Source organism: Mandrillus leucophaeus, unplaced genomic scaffold (genome assembly GCF_000951045.1).
Source record: "Mandrillus leucophaeus isolate KB7577 unplaced genomic scaffold, Mleu.le_1.0 Scaffold46, whole genome shotgun sequence".
Taxonomy (NCBI): domain Eukaryota; kingdom Metazoa; phylum Chordata; class Mammalia; order Primates; family Cercopithecidae; genus Mandrillus; species Mandrillus leucophaeus.
In genome coordinates, this window is record NW_012104920.1 from 638,167 (window position 1) to 654,049 (window position 15,883).

General features: G+C 52.1%; 2 protein-coding genes across 3 annotated transcripts in view; both read left to right on the forward strand.

The window, feature by feature from the left end:
- Nucleotides 1-3,383, forward strand: part of ALOXE3 (arachidonate lipoxygenase 3) — a 32,356-nt gene extending 28,973 nt beyond the window's left edge. For both annotated transcript variants that reach the window (XM_011994517.1, XM_011994518.1), the window contains exon 16: nucleotides 2,490-3,383. In XM_011994517.1, the coding sequence (XP_011849907.1) occupies nucleotides 2,490-2,669 (180 nt within the window). In that variant the 3' untranslated portion in view covers nucleotides 2,670-3,383. The remainder of the gene's footprint in view (nucleotides 1-2,489) is intronic.
- An 8,494-nt stretch (nucleotides 3,384-11,877) lies between these two features.
- Nucleotides 11,878-15,883, forward strand: part of ALOX12B (arachidonate 12-lipoxygenase, 12R type) — a 15,179-nt gene continuing 11,173 nt past the window's right edge. Inside the window, exons 1-2 of the mRNA XM_011994519.1 lie at nucleotides 11,878-12,286; nucleotides 13,293-13,497. Of these exons, the coding sequence (XP_011849909.1) occupies nucleotides 12,140-12,286; nucleotides 13,293-13,497 (352 nt within the window). The 5' untranslated portion in view covers nucleotides 11,878-12,139. The remainder of the gene's footprint in view (nucleotides 12,287-13,292; nucleotides 13,498-15,883) is intronic.

The following is a 15,883-nucleotide window of genomic DNA, read 5'->3' on the forward strand; positions in this document are numbered from 1 at the left end:
AGACGCCCGCCACCTCGCCCGGCTAGTTTTTTGTATTTTTTAGTAGAGACGGGGTTTCACTGTGTTAGCCAGGATGGTCTCGAACTCCTGACCTCAGGTGATCCGCCTGTCTCAGCCTCCCAAAGTGCTGGGATTACAGGCGTGAGCCACCGCGCCCGGCCGGTAGTACTCTTAAGAAGGGCAGTGGGTCTCATTGGAAGGCTCTAGTCCCAGATCCACACCTACCACCTATATGACTTCAGTTATGTAATGGCCTCTCTAAGCCTTAATTTCCTTATCTTTAAAGTGAGAATAATAAGAATACCTGTTTTAAGGGTTGATGTATGGTTGTGATGGTTCATGTAAAGTGCTTACATGTTAGCTGTTATTATGAAAATGAAATTATAAGGCCAGGTGCGGTGGCTCACGCCTGTAATCCCAGCACTTTGGGAAGCAGAGGCGAGAGGACCGCTTGAGCCCAGGATTTAAGACTAGCTTGAGTAATATACTGAGACCTTGTCTCTCAAAAACAAAAAACAAAAAACAAAAAACAAAACAAAAAAACTAGTCAGGCATGATGGCGTTCGCCTGTGATCCCAGCTACTTGGGAGGCTGAGGTAGGAGGATTGCTTAAATTTGGGAGTTCAAGGCTGCTGTGAGCTGTGATCCCATCACTACACTTCTGCCTGGGTGACAGAGTGAGACCCTGTTTCAAAATATATATATATATATAAATATATATATATACTTATTCCACTTAGCTACAACAATCTTAAAAATATATCAGCCAGGCCGGGCGCTGTGGCTCACGCCTGTAATTCCAGCACTTTGGGAGGCCGAGGCAGGTGGATCACCTGAGGTTGGGAGTTCAAGACCAGCCTGGCCAACATGGTGAAACCTCGTCTCTACTAAAAATATGAAAATTAGCCAGGCATGGTGGTGGCGCGTGCCTGTAATCCCAGCTACTCAGGAGGCTGAGGCAGGAGAATCACTTGATCCCAGGAGACAGAGGTTGCGGTGAGCCAAGATTGCACCACTGCACTCCAGCCTGGGTGACAAAGCGAGACTCCATCTCAAAAAAAAAACACAAAAGTATATTTCTGAAAACACTGTATTTATGGTGAGACCATAGATGTCTTTTCATTAAAGTCAGAGGCAAGAAAATAACACCCAATGTCCATTGTTACTACTGCTATTTAACATTGATCTGGAGGGCTTCGCCAGTGCAATACAATGAGAAAAAGAATTTGTTAAAGATCAGTAGTATTGGCCGAGCGTGATGGCTCATGCCTGTAATCCCAGCACTTTGGGAGGCCAAGGCAGGAGGATCACGAGGTCAGAGATCAAGACCATCCTGGCTAACATGGTGAAACCCCATCTCTACTAAGAATATAAAACTTTAGTCAGGTGTGGTGGCAGGCACCTGTAGTCCCAGATATTCGGGGGGCTGAGGCAGGAGAATGGCGTGAACCCGGGAGGCAGAGCTTGCAGTGAGCTGAGATCGTGCCACTGCACTCCAGCCTGGGCGACAGAGTGAGACTCTGTCTCAAAAAAAAAAAAAAAAGATCAGTAGTATTGGCAACAGTTATATGAAGGTTCTAGTAAATGGGAAGTGTGTGCTGGTTAGGAGGCTGGGCCTCTGCGTTGTCGTGATGAGCTGGTTGTGTGATATGATCATGAGGGAGGGACAGTCCTGTGCACAGGATGGCAGTGACTGGAGCTCGTTGTGCTATTTCTTGATTGTGCTTGGCTGTGCTGTAAAGTGTGGCAGTGGAGGATGATGGTGATCGCGTTGGCAAAAGTTCCATCACGATGGTTGATTGTGAAGATACCTTAGAACCAGGATGCTGGTGGTTTTCAGGAGTTGAATTTTGTGAAATTGTGAAGTAATAGTTATTTTCTTGGGTATATATGCTGGACAGTGTTTATGTTGATCTCGGTTGTATGAGAAATGTGGTTGTGTTCTTTTAGTTCACAGAGCAGTTGGATCAGGTATGAAAGGGGCCTTTCAAGATTTTCTAGGCCAGGCGCAGTGGCTCACACCTGGAATTCTAGTGCTTTGGGAGGCCAAGGTGGGAGGACCACTTGAGCCCAGGAGTTTGAGGCTGCAGTGGGCTATGATCACACCACTGTACTCCAGCCTGGGCAACAGAGTGAGACCCTGCCTCAGAACTTTTTTTTTCTAGTTCAACCCATCCATTTTCAGATGCAGGAATCGAGTCTCAAAGAGTCAAAGTAACAGGCAGAGGCTTGCCAGCAGAGGCAGCACTGAATTTGGGTTGGCTGGTTCCTACATCACATTCTGTTCCCTACTCTGTTTGGGGTTTGGGTGCTGGGGTCCTGGTGTCAGGATGCATGGGGTGGCAGTTTGGGGCAAGTGTTTACAATGGCTGCAACTGGGTTGTGCCACTAGAAGCCACCCTGACTGGATTTGCTGTTACATGTGGTCCTTTGTTATTCTCCATCCCATCCTGAATGTCATCCTGACCTCTTACCTGATTTCCTCCCAGAGGCCCTTGGGCACCTACCCAGATGAGCACTTCACAGAGGAGGCCCCGAGGCAGAGCATCGCTGCCTTCCAGAGCCGCCTGGCCCAGATCTCGAGGGACATCCAGGAGCGGAACCAGGGTCTGGCACTGCCCTACACCTACCTGGACCCTCCCCTCATCGAGAACAGTGTCTCCATCTAACCACCCCCAAATACCACCTAAGAAGAAAGAAAGGTCCAAGCATGAGGAGGACCAGCTCCTCAGGGTCCTCCAGACCCTTCCATCCTCCCTGTTCTCAGTTCGCCTGAACCTTCTCTTCTGCACGTGGGGACCTTTGCAGCCAAGATGGCTCTGACCTCATCCAAACTGGGCCCTGAGCTGTGAGAGACCAGTACAGCAGTGTCCAAGGTTAAAAGCCGCTGACCAAAGTCCAATGCACAATAACCCCTCCGAAAGGAAGGAACCGCTTCACTTCTTGCCCTACTTGGGGCAGCCTCTTGTTCCAGCCTCTTGGAATGCCCAACTTGGGTTTCTGAGCTTTTCTCCCTCATCCTTCCCCATCCCCAAACCCCTTCTCCTACCATGCCTTTCTACTTTCTCTTTCCTTCAAGCCTAGAGCCAGCCAGCCCAGCTTCCTTCTCTGGAAAGGCCTGGAAACTAGGCACAGAAAGAACTGTGTGCCTGGGTCTGACATGTGGCCTCCTTTGTCCCTAGCACCTTTAAGGGGAGGGGAAGAATTAGAGCACAGTTGCCTGGACCCCTAACTGCTGTTCTCAGGGACACGTTCCCAGGCCTGGGGTGTTTGCGGGATCTCTCTTTCTCTCACGCTTTCACACTACTCCCCTTTCATCCCATTTTTTTCTTTTTGTCCTTGAGCCCAGTGAGTTCAATAAAAACCAAAATATTTGGCTTTCATTTTGTTTTGCTGTTTCGGTGTGTGTGTGTAGGGGTGGGTGAGGGTTGTGGGTACCAGGGGATTGCAGCGGGAGGGCAGAAGTGGATCCGTGGATCATCTGTTCTGGAGACAGAAGTGTCCCGGCTCAGCCCACCATCCAGCCATGCTGTCTATTCCTGCCCTCACCTCCCAGAGCGTGTCATCAGGAGGTGAAGGAATGTCTGGATTCAGGGGACTGAGAAGTGGAATAGTAAGTATTTTGTGAAGTTTCAGAGTCTGGTTAATTGTTAGCGTTGCCACTGAAATCCAGTTCTCCTCCTGGACACACGGAAGGCTCAGCCTCTGGCTCTCTTATGGGTGGAGTCACAGGATGAGTTCTGGTTGAGTTGGGAGCAGAAGGGATGCAGGTCGTCTCCAGGCCAGCACAGAGACCCCTGATTTCCTTCTCTTTGCCTCTCCCTTCCGGAAGCACGTGTTGAGATGGCACTTGCTTATGTGTCCAAGGGACTGTAGAAGAGGCCCCCACTGACTGAGCCAGACTTGGACTGAGCGAGAAATAAACTTGTCAGGTGAAGCCACTGGAATTTGGGGGTTGTTACTGCGGTATAGTCTAGTTGATTCTGGCCACATGACTGGTAATCTGGGGAGTCTGATTTTCTTCCAGCCCCACAGCCCTTAAACATAGAGATCTGTGCAGCCCTCAAGTCAGTCTTCCTGGTCTTCTCAGTCCACAGCTGCCCAACGCCCTGGTTTTCTGCTTCCCCAGACCTCAGATCCAGCCCACCTTCCTTCCTTCCTCTGCCACCTGAGTCGAATTCTGTGCCTGACCCAACCCTGGTCATGGCCTCTCTCTGGCGGGATCACAGTGTCTTTGGACAATGACAGGGTAACTCCTCCCCCATCCCTGTGGTGCCAGTGGTAGGGGGATCAGATGGTTTTAGTGTCAGCATAACCAGCGACCCACCCAGAGCTTCATGTGGCTGGGGGCCTTGCGGGCTGCAGTGTCTCAACCCCAGTGTAGACCATGGTCAGTGTTTGTTCCTGGAGTCTGTGGGGAGCCACAGGCTGCCTTGGCTGGGGCTGCCACCATCTAAGAAAACAGCATATATGGCCAGGCATGGTGGCTCACGCCTGGAATCCCAGAACTTTGGGAGGCTGAGGTGGGCAGATCACAAGGTCAAGAGAGGGAGACCATCCTGGCCAACATGGTGAAACCCCGTCTCTACTAAAAATACAAAAATTAGCTGGGTGTGGTGGTGTGCACCTGTAGTTCCAGGTACTCTGGACTCTGAGGCAGGAGAATCGCTTGAACCTGGGAAGAGAAGGTTGCAGTGAGCTGAGATCGTGCCACTGCACTCCAGCCTGGTGACAGAGTGAGACTCCATCTCAAAAAAAAAAAAAAAAAAGAAAAAAGAAAAAAACAACATGTGCTTGCAGTACAACCGCAGCTGCAGAAAGAGCCCCACACCTAACCACATTTCCTCCCTAACTAAATTGACATCCCAAAGCCCGGGCATGTTGAAATTTTGGGGTGGCCAACTGTCTCATCACATCCCAGCCCAAGAATCTCTGTGTTCAACCAAATCCCTTCTCCCTTTGCCCCTGTGTGTGTGTGTGTGTGTGTGTGTGTGTGTGTGTGGTGGGGAAGGCTGTCTTTGGCTGTTGGATTTTCACTTGCTGCATCTGTGATCCTGGGAGAAGAGGATCCTCATACTGTTGTGCATAAAGAGGTGTGTTTGGGGATATCTCACATGCAGATTGCAACCTAAGGACTTACCCCAAATCACCAGTTTAGTTTACCGTAGAACAAATCAAAGGACTAAGAAATACTCAGAGACGCCCCCTTGTGGCCACCAGGGGTGAGGGTGAGGCTGAGGCTGGGTGCGCACTGCAGGTGCCTTTGACCTTGCGCCCGGCTGCCAAGCATTTTATTTTATTTTATTTTATTTATTTATTTATTTTTTTTTGAGACAGAGTCTTGCTCTGTCGCCCAGGCTGGGGTGCAGTGGCCGGATCTCAGCTCACTGCAAGCTCCACCTCCCGGGTTTACGCCATTCTCCTGCCTCAGCCTCCCGAGTAGCTGGGACTACAGGCGCCCGCCACCTCGCCTGGCTAGTTTTTTGTATTTTTTAGTAGAGATGGGGTTCACCGTGTTAGCCAGGATGGTCTCGATCTCCTGACCTTGTGATCCACCCGTCTCGGCCTCCCAAAGTGCTGGGATTACAGGCTTGAGCCACCGCGCCCGGCCGCCAAGCATTTTAAATAGAGCTATGTATTTGTTTCATATTTTACTTTTTATTTATTTATTTATTTATTTATTTTTGAGACGGAGTTTCGCTCTTGTTGCTCAGGCTGCAGTGCAATGGCACGATCTCTGCTCACCGTAACCTCCGCCTCCTGGGTTCAAGCGATACTCCTGACTCAGCCTCCCGAGTAGCTGGGATTACAGGCGTGCACCACCACCCCGGCTAATTTTGTATTTTTAGTAGAAACGGGGTTTCTCCATGTTGGTCAGGCTGGTCTTGAACTCCCGACCTCAGGTGATCCTCCCACCTCGGCCTCCCAAAGTGCTGGGATTACAGGCGTGAGCCACCACGCCTGGCCTGTTTCATATTTTAAAATCGTGTACACAAAGGCTCTGATTTAATGACTGAGACATGATAGCTCCTCAGTAAGTGACAGCTGCCAGTATTATTGTTGGGTGCGCAGTGCAGGCCCCTTTGATCCTGGGGTTGGAAGCAGCAGGGAAAAGGGCCTGGGCATGCTCAGGCACCCTGTCCCCCAAGAGGATGAACACTCCTTGGGCCTCCACAAAGGCAGCATTAGAAGGCATGCCCATCCTGAAAAATGCCCCCGAGCCGGAGAGGGAGGGACCAGGGCGGATCATTGGAATCTGGTTTCCCAGAAAGGCAGCTTGGAAAAAGATTTATTGGGCAGACACACCTGGTATACTCAGGATGTCCTGCCCTGACTCTGGGGACAGGACATGGGGAGGAGGCTCCCGTCAAGCTTCTGGAGCCCTGTGAGGTCAGGAGCTCCCCGTAGCTTGCACTCTGCCCTCCACTGTTTTATGGTCAGTCTAAAAGGCCAGCTGGCACAATGGGAAGCACACCAGCCTCCTTCCCCAGCTGATCTTTCCCAGCTGCCTCAGTGGTCCCAACCTGTCAGATACATGAGTGGGATGAGAAGACCTGAAAAGCCCCTTCCAGCGTTGACATCTTAGGATCACTTTGCTTCATGGCTCTTGTGTGCCTAGACGCTGTTCTAGATTTTGCGGGAGCAGCTGTGAGCTCCCCAGGCACAACCCCGTCTTTTGCAGTTTATGGGTGCTAGAGAGACAGAAAATAAACGCATCAATAAACAGATAAAGATCCTTTTGGGCGCTGGCAAGTGCAGTGGGAGATACAATCAGGTGTCAGGGTAGCATGATGGAGGGCGGAGGGTGGAGAAACATAAGGGACAGTGGTCAGGGAGGGACTCTGAGGAGGTGACACTGGAGTTGAGACCTGGATGACATGAACAACACACGCTTAGGGTCAGGTGCGGTGGCTCACGCCTGTAATCCCAACACTTTGGGAGGCTGAGACAGGCGAATCACTGGAGCTCAGGAGTTTGAGACCAGCCCTGGCAACATGGCAAAATCCCCACTCTACCAAAAGATACAAAAAATTAGCTGGGCCGACCACGCCTGTAGTTTCAGCTACTCGGGAGACTGTGGTGGGAGGATCGCTTGAGCCTGAGAGGAGGAGGTTGCAGTGAGCTGAGATTGGGCCACTGCCCTCCAGCCTAGGTGACAGAGTGAGACACCGTCTCAAAACAAACAAACAAACAAACAAACAAACAAACAAAACCACTCTTGAAACAGCTTGGTTGAAACAGCTTGAACAGTGTGGGCAGAAGGGTGTTACAAACCCAGGAAGTACAAACGCAAGGGTCCTGAAGGACACATGTTTCTGGGTACAGCGAGGAGGTCAGAGTGGCTAGAAAAAGGTGTTGGGCAGGCATGGTCTTGTAGCCATAATAAATCCTTGGATTCGTTTCTGTTTTCTTTCTTTTTCCTTTTTTTTTTTTTTTTTTTTTTGAGACAGACTATCTCTCTGTTGTCCAGGCTGGAGTGCAATGGCGTGATCGCGGCTCACTGAAATCTCCACCTCCTCGATTCAAGCGATTCTCCTGTCTCAGCCTCCTGAGTAGCTGGGATTACAGGCGCGCACCACAACGCCCTGCTAATTTTTGTATTTTTAGTAGAGACGGAGTTTTACCATGTTGGTCAGGCTGGTCTCGAACTCCGGATCTCATGATCTGCCTGCTTTGGCCTCCCAAAGTGCTGGGATTACAGGCATGAGCCACCGTGCCTGGCCCTTGGATTCATTTCTAAGGACAACATCATTTTAAGCTCTGGTGAACTTTAAGCAGGGGAGTGGCCGGATTTGATTTTTTTTTTTCCCTCTGTGTCTTAGGAGCGTGGGTCCCCAGGAGTTACTTGCTCCTTGCCTTGCAGGACTTGGGGTGGGGTCAGGCATGGGGGATGCCCCAGCAGTGAGAACTCAGCTTCCTGTGTGGGTGGCCCCTAGTTAGCAACCCCAGTGAGTACAAATCCTTCCCCGGAACCTCTCCTCCTCGCCGGGTCCCGCCCCTGGTCCAGGAGAACCAGTTCTTCAGCCCAATGAACACCTATCAAGAGTCATGCGTCTACGTTTTGGTCATAGCTGGGGAGTGCCACATCTACATCCTCATGCCTAATCCCGTCCCTGTCCCTGCCCCAGCCACATTCACATCCTCAGCATCCCTGCCTCCATCTCTGTCTCCCTCGGGAACCTCATTCCCACTCCAGGCTGGAGCACCGAGCAAACCCAGGGCCACGCTGGGATTTGGGTTGGAGGAGACCTCTTGGTAGTGGGCTATGACTCAGTTTGCCCAGTCCACCGCCCTGCTTCTCACCAAGCCTCAGCAACCCCGTGGGGACACAGGGCAAAGGGGAGAGATTAGAAAGCAGGAGGCTGGGAGAATTTGCATCTTAAGATTTGCATCCTCAGGCTCCCAGCATCCTCCAAGAGTCATCAAGGTGGTTGAGGAGGGAGAGCCCAGGGCAGAGATCCAGCTGGACAGCTTCTGTCTGCAGCCCAGGACAGCCAGCCCTGCCACCCAGAGCTGGGCATGACCCTCATCCTCAGCCTTCTCCCCTCTCCTCCCTCCCTCCCCACCCAACCCTTTCCCCTCCCCCACACCACGCCTTGCCCCTTCTCTCACCCTGAGCCCAAGTCAGCTCTCTTCGGATCTTCACCATAACTCCAAAGCCATCATTGATTCAATTCCCAGTCCTGACCTTGTCCTTGACATTAACCCATTGAACTATGTTTTCAGTGTGTCCCAGGTACCAAGTATGACACCAGGAGATGGGGACAAAACCAAAAAAAAATTATGGACTAATTTACTAGAGAAAACAGACATCAATCAAAGATGTTAGCTATAGTGCTGCGAGAGCCATGTATAGTGAAATTTGGCCTTCCTCAAAAAAGCGATTATTGAGCTAAGATCAGGAGGAAGAGGAAACGTGACCTCAGTTCTAGAGGTAGAGAGGGAACAGCATGTGCCAAGGCCCTGGGGTGGCGAGGAGCTGACTTTACTTCCTTCAGGTCTTTACTCAAAAGTCCACTTCCCAAGGAGCCCTTCCTTGGCCATTCTATATCTAAAATTTGCTCCTTTTTTTTTTTTTTTTTTGAGACGGAGTTTTGCTCTTATAGCCCAGGCTTGAGTGCAATGGCACGAACTTGGCTCACTGCAACCTCCGCTTCCCGGGTTCGTTATTCTCCTGCCTCAGCCTCTGGAGTAGCTGGGATTACAGGCATAGACCACCATACCCAGCTAATTTTGTATTTTTAGTAGAGATGGGGTTTCTTCATATTGGTCAGCCTGGTCCGGAAATCCTGACCTCAGGTGATCTGCCTGCCTCAGCCTCCCAAAGTGCTGGGATTACAGGCATGAGCCCCCGCGCCTGGCACTCCTCTATCTTTTATACTATCCTTCCCTGTTTTCTTTTTTGTCTTTAGCACTTATCACTATTTAACATACTATTTAATGTATTTGGTTACTAGGTAATATTGTCTGTTTCCCTCACTCAAGGCAAGCTCCATGAGTGCAGGGGTTTGCTTTGATCGCATTGTATTTTCAGGACCTGACACAGTGCTGAATACAGAGTAGGGGCTCGGCCAGTGTCTGCTGATGAATGAATGAAAGGTACGTGGTCCCAGACAGAAAAGAGCAAAGGGGAATGTGAGGGGTGAAGCCAATCAGGCAGGCCACGGGGGCCATGGGAGGGGATGGTGTCACTGTTCCAAAGGCAAAGAGGAGCCACTGCCAGGCTTGATCAGGGTTGGGAGGAGGGGGCATAGAGGGTGATGTGAACAGATTTGGGTCTGGAAAAGATCATTTCAATCCCCAACTCCAGCCACATCCGTGTCCCTAACCTAAATCTGAATTGCAGCTTCGACCCCATTCCACATCCAGTCTGGAACCTACTGGAACTTTCTCTTCATCTCACAATCCCAGCCCCCTCTGACCCTAACCTGGCCTGGGCACTGAGTGACCTTCCTTCGATGGCGATGGAAGCGTGCCATCAGGGAGGAAAGCAGGGCTGTGCTTCCTGGTTGACAGGAGCTGCCCCTGGCAGACGACAGGGAAGAGGACAGGTCCAGAAAAAGGGGATAGGAAGGTGCTCGCCTCCTCACTCTCCCTGGGTCCCAAATCCTATCTTTGGAGAGTCTGTCTCTGACTCTCTCATCATTGTTCTTCACCTGACTGCTAACACCTTCTCCCTATCCTGCAGCTCTGACTTCTGTGATTCTATCAGAAACTAGTTCCCAATCCCAACCTCCCACCCACGACAGGCTTATTTTCTTCAGAGCACTTAGTATCCAAAATTATAGTGAACAAATTCTTGTTTACTGTTTCTTTCACTTCTTTCCCAGCTATTCGGTAAGCTCCACGTGTGTTTCATTTCTTCTCTGCGTCTGCAGTGCCCGGAATGCCGTGCATCGTGCTCACTACGTATCTGTGGGAAGGAGGGAAGGAGGAATGTCCTGGTTCCCAACAAACCCCGTTCCGCTGGAGACCAGCCCTGACTCCAGCCCTCTTCCTAGCTTCATTCTTTTTTGGGAGGGAAGTGAGGGTATGTACTTTATGAAATTAAAGGATAACACATAATGAAATGAATGAAGTACCCTAGAAGCCCCTCAGATCAAGATAAGAACACTTCCAGCAGCCTATATGGCTTCCCTCTGCCAGAGATACTCACCACTGGGGATTGTCTAAGAATTGCTCAGTTTCACTGGTTCTGGAAAGTTCCTATCAATGGAATAACAGAACGTATCCTCTTTAATGTCTGGCTCTTTTCGCTCAATATCATCTTTGTGAGAATCATCCGCATTGCAGTTCATTCTTTCTTTTTATTCCTGAGTAGAATTCTATTTTATGATTATACCACAAAATATTGATCATATTAATCCATTATTTAACTTAATTCTTCTTCTTCTTTTTTTTTTTTTTTTTGGAGATGGAGCCTCACTCTGTTGCCTAGGCTGGAGTGCAGTCACACGATCTCAACTCACTGCAACCTCCGCCTCCTGAGTTAAAGTGATTCTCCTGCCTCAGCCTCCCGAGTAGCTGGGACTACAGACGCCCGCCACCACGCCTGACTAATTTTTGTATTTTCGGTAGAGACGGGGTTTCGCCATGTTGGCCAGGCTGGTCTCGAACTCCAAGCTCAGGCGACCCACCCGCCTTGGCCTTCTAAAGTGCTGGGATTACAGGCGTGAGCCACCACACCCAGCTATTTAACTTAATTCTTATGTCCCAGATTTCACTCTGTCTTCTAGTTTAGGTTTTGTTTTTGGTTTTTTTTTTTTTTTTGTCTTCTGATTTTATATCCAACTCCAATCCCTCCCCATTGGATCCTGGCCCCGCAGGAAGCAACAGATCCTCTTCTGCTACCCTGATCGTCCCTCCCTGCAGCGTCTTCAGGCCTTTCTGCACCCATGTGGTCCCCGAGCCGTAGCTTCAACACCTCCCACCCTTCCTGTCACAGACTCTGGGCCCTGGGGCAGAAGGACGGGCCAGCTTTCTCACTGCGGCCACTACCTGCCCCATTTCCCAGAGAGGAATGGTCTGGCGGCCAGCCAGCTGTGCAGCGACTTAGTACCCTCCCCCTCCCCTCCCCCGCCCACCAGGAGCCTCAGAACCAATGCAGGTCACTCACTGCCCATGGCCCTGCTTAGCAGGGGTGCCCGACACTGCAGCCAATGGGGACTGGCAGGAGGAAGGAGCTTATTAATCTGATAAAGATCTGGGGGCCCCACCCTGTCCCCTCCCGCAACTTCCCTAGAGCCCTGGCTCAGGCTGGACTGGCTCCCCCACCCTGAAGGCGCCTTCATCCAAGGCATCTTCCATCCGCCCTTTCAGAGGCAGGCCCAGGGCCCTGCCTGCTCTTCCTCCCTGCCAGCTCCCAGAAGGCTTGGAGCCCAGACACCAGCTCACCTGCCACCAGCTGGGCCCCGCCCGGGCCTGCCCAGCACGCACCCCGGCCGCCAAGGGCAGCAGCTTTTCCAGGATTTGGCCGGCAGGCCCAGTCACCCCACCTCGCCACCTTACCACTCCGCCTCCAAGGCCAACCCTGTCCACTCTACTCTGTGCCTGGCTTCTCTTGCCCGCCTTGGGCCTTCGTGTGGCCCCTCCACGGTGTCTGGGACTGAGTGCCCCTCTTGCCTCCTGAAGAGCAGCCATGGCCACCTACAAAGTCAGGGTGGCCACAGGCACCGACCTCTTGTCGGGAACACTGGACTCCATCTCACTGACCATTGTGGGGACGCAAGGAGAGAGCCATAAGCAGCTGCTGAACCACTTTGGGAGAGACTTTGCAACTGGGGCAGTAAGTGTGTGTGTGTGTCTTTGTGGTCCCGGGAGAGGTGAAGGTGCGCAGGGAGAGCCAGGTGAGCTGAGCTTGGCCACGAGAGGCTGGAGAGCCAGGGCACAGCTCTGAAGACAGTGGGCTCCCCAGGTGGCTCTAGACGCCTTGTCCAGAGCTGGCTTCCAGCCCTCGCCCATGTCCCAGATCTCTGGGCCATCCTTCTCCATCCTGCTCCCTCATCTCTAACCCTTTCAGGCATTCCTCATTTCCTTCCCCGTCCTTTTCTTCTCTCTCCCTCTTCCTCAGCCCTCTCTCCCTGTCTCTGCCTATCCTGCATCCCCTCTTTTCTCAGTCCTTTCCACCTGCTTTCCTTCCCCTTCGCTCTCCTCCCGTTTCTGTCTTACCCCCTCTCCCGCATCCCTCTGTCTTCCATTCTCACTCACTCTTCCTAACTCAGCTGCCTCCTCACTGTTTCACATTTGATTGGATTCTCTGTGACTTACAATGGCATCAGACCAGCCTGTCTAGTGGAAGGCATGCTTTGTGGGCCCTCAGACCTGATTTTGAGTCAGGCCCAGCCACCTGCTGCTATGCGACCTTAATAGGTCACTCTATCTATGTGGCCATTCTGAATATCTGCATCTTCACTGATGAATGGGAGAAAGGGCTGGCTGGACCTCTCCCCACTCAAAAACTGCAGAGTGGTACCCAAGTCCCCAGGGGTCTGAAAGTTCCTATAATCTTAGGTGCCTGGAGAGGGGAGTGGGAGAAGACAGGAGCTGGGGATGGAGAGAAGGAGGGGCTGGAGTTCTACGCAGCCCTAGGTAGAGGGACTCAGTAGGAGACCCCCAGGTTGGAGGAGTCAGAAGGAAGCTCAACGATCAGGTCAAAATCCTGTCTCTCCATCAGTCCAGGGAGGTGAGCATTGTGCAGCATGAGCAGGGCCTGGGTGAGAGGCCAGAGGGGTGGGCGGCCTGGGAGTCAGGGTGAAGTCCTGCCCACTCAGCCAGCCCTGCATCCTGCCTAGGTGGACCAGTACACCGTGCAGTGCCCGCAGGACCTGGGAGAGCTCATCATCATCCGCCTGCACAAAGAGCGCTACTCCTTCTTCCCCAAGGACCCTTGGTACTGCAACTACGTGCAGATCTGTGCCCCCAATGGCCGTATCTACCACTTCCCCGCCTACCAGTGGATGGATGGCTACGAGACCCTGGCACTCCGGGAGGCCACAGGTGAGCCCTCATCACCCTGCTCCATCCTATGGCCGTGAGGCCTCGCGCTCCAGTCTGCTACCCTGGCATGGCACCCAGGCTCCCATCAAGCCAGGAGGGGCCCAGCCCCACCAGGGACTCCTGGGCTCTCCTGCCACTGTCACACATTTCCCTCAGTCAGTGCTGCTACTCTGGGCTCAGCTTGGGGCTGCACACCAGAGGAACAGAGGTGTCTGAGGCCCAGCGGCTCCCCTCAGCATCCCCATCTGGCAGCAGACAGCATTCCCAGAGTGCGCTCCCCGCTATGTCTCCAGTCCTCCCTGACTCCTACAAGATGCCCGGCCACTCTAAAAAGACCCCTTGTGATGCTAAGTATAGGCTCAGGACTCTCACAGGAGGCCTATTTATATGCCAATCATATGCGCTCCAAAAAGACTCCCTGTTACTCCAGCAGGATTCTGTTACTATCACAGGATGCCCCATGATTCCAACCAGTACCTTGTATCCCATTTAGAAGCCCTTTGAGTTCAACAGGTCTCCATGGCAATGTGGTCTTATAATTATGATGCCCTGGCTTTCTTTTTTTGAGATGGGGTTTCACTCTTGTTGCCCAGGCTGGAGTATAATGGCACGATCTCGGCTCACTGCAACCTCGACCTCCCGGGTTCAAGCGATTCTCCTGCCTCAGCCTCCTGAGTGGCTGGGACTACAGGCGTGCACCACCATGCCCGACTGATTTTTGCATTTTTAGTAGAGATGGGATTTCACCATGTTGGCCAGGCTGGTCTCGAACTCCTGACCTCAGGTGATCTGCTTGCCTCAGCCTCCCAAAGTGCTGGGATTACAGGCGTGAGCCCTGGTTTTCTAACTGAGCATTTTTTAGACTAATGGGATGTTCTGTTGCTCCAAAGGACTCCCTATTTTCCCAATAGGACACCACATTTCTCTAACAGGATGAACTGTTACTCCAAAAGGCCCCCCTTAATCCAGTAAGGATCCATCCAATAGAGGCCCTGTTATTCAGATAGACTGTCAAGGTTTCTCCAAGGTTAAGGCTGGCTAAGGCTGCCCAGCGGTTTTTCCAGTTGCTTGGTTACTCCCATGGGAGAGACACAGGACCTGAGTGACTGAGCTCCTTGCACCCACCCCTGCCAGAGCCCCTTGTGTGGTGGGCCGGGGTCAGGTTCCTAATTTGTGGTGCTGCATGGGGACTGGAGGCCTGTCCTCTGTTATCCCCTAGTTCTACCACCTGAGTGTCTGTTGGCTTCCCTTGAGGCAAGTAGGAGGGAAAGGCAGAGCTGAGGACACCCAGGGCCTGAAGCCCTATCCTCCCTGCGGCTGACTACCTCTCTTCCGTTTCTCATTGCCCTGTGCTGGAATCTTCCCCCAGGAGTGGGGAACAGGCCCTGAGTTGGGGAAAAGAGAGGCAAAGAAAGCCTGGGAGATGGTGAGCATGCCAAGGGGAGGGTCTCACTGGGGACACAGAGCATCTTACTGCAGTGACAGGTCTGGGTGACACGGAAGCAGGGGACAGGCTGGGTGATGCTGGTGGCCAGGCAGGAATGGGGTTGGGTGGGGCCGCTGCCACGCAACAGGACAGGGAGACTTGAGTCACCTATAGGGCCCTCAAAGGAGTGAGGCTCCCGCCCTGGGGATGAAAACGAGCTGGGTCTCTGGGTTGCATAACTCCAGGGAGCTCTGTTCATCCAGAATACAACATGAGCTGAGGCAGGTGGAAGAGGGAGCGGGTGGTGAGGTGAGGGCCTTGAGAGGAAATAATGGGCTGCAGCGGTAGGCACAGGCCAGTCTGGGGACCACCAGCCAGGGTGCTGGAGAAAGACGGACCTGGACTCGGGTCTCAGTTCTTCCACCGACTAGCTGGACATTTGGCATTTGGGCACATTTCCAAATTCTACTTCTTCTTTTTTTTTTTTTTGAGACGGAGTCTCACTCTGTCGCCCTGGAGTGCAGTGGCAAGATCTTGGCTCACTGCAACCTCCGCCTTCCAGGTTCAAGTGATTCTCCTGCCTCAGCCTCCTGAGTAGCTGGGACTATAGGCGAGTGCCACCACACCCAGCTAATTTTTTGTATTTTTCGTAGAGACGGGGTTTCACCGTGTTAGCCAGGATGGTCTCGATCTCCTGACCTTGTGATCCACCCGCCTTGGCCTCCCAAAGTGCTAGGATTACAGGCGTGAACCACCACACCTTGCCACATTTCCAAATTCTTCTAAGCCTTGGTGCCCTCATCTGTAAAATGGAGATAACAACAGAACCTACTTCATAGGGTGGATGTGATAATCCAGTAAGATGACATCTGAATGGAGTTTTTTTTTCTTTTTTTGGGATGGAGTCTCGCTCTGTCACCAGGTTGGAGTGCGGTGGTGCGATCTCGGCTCACTGCAACC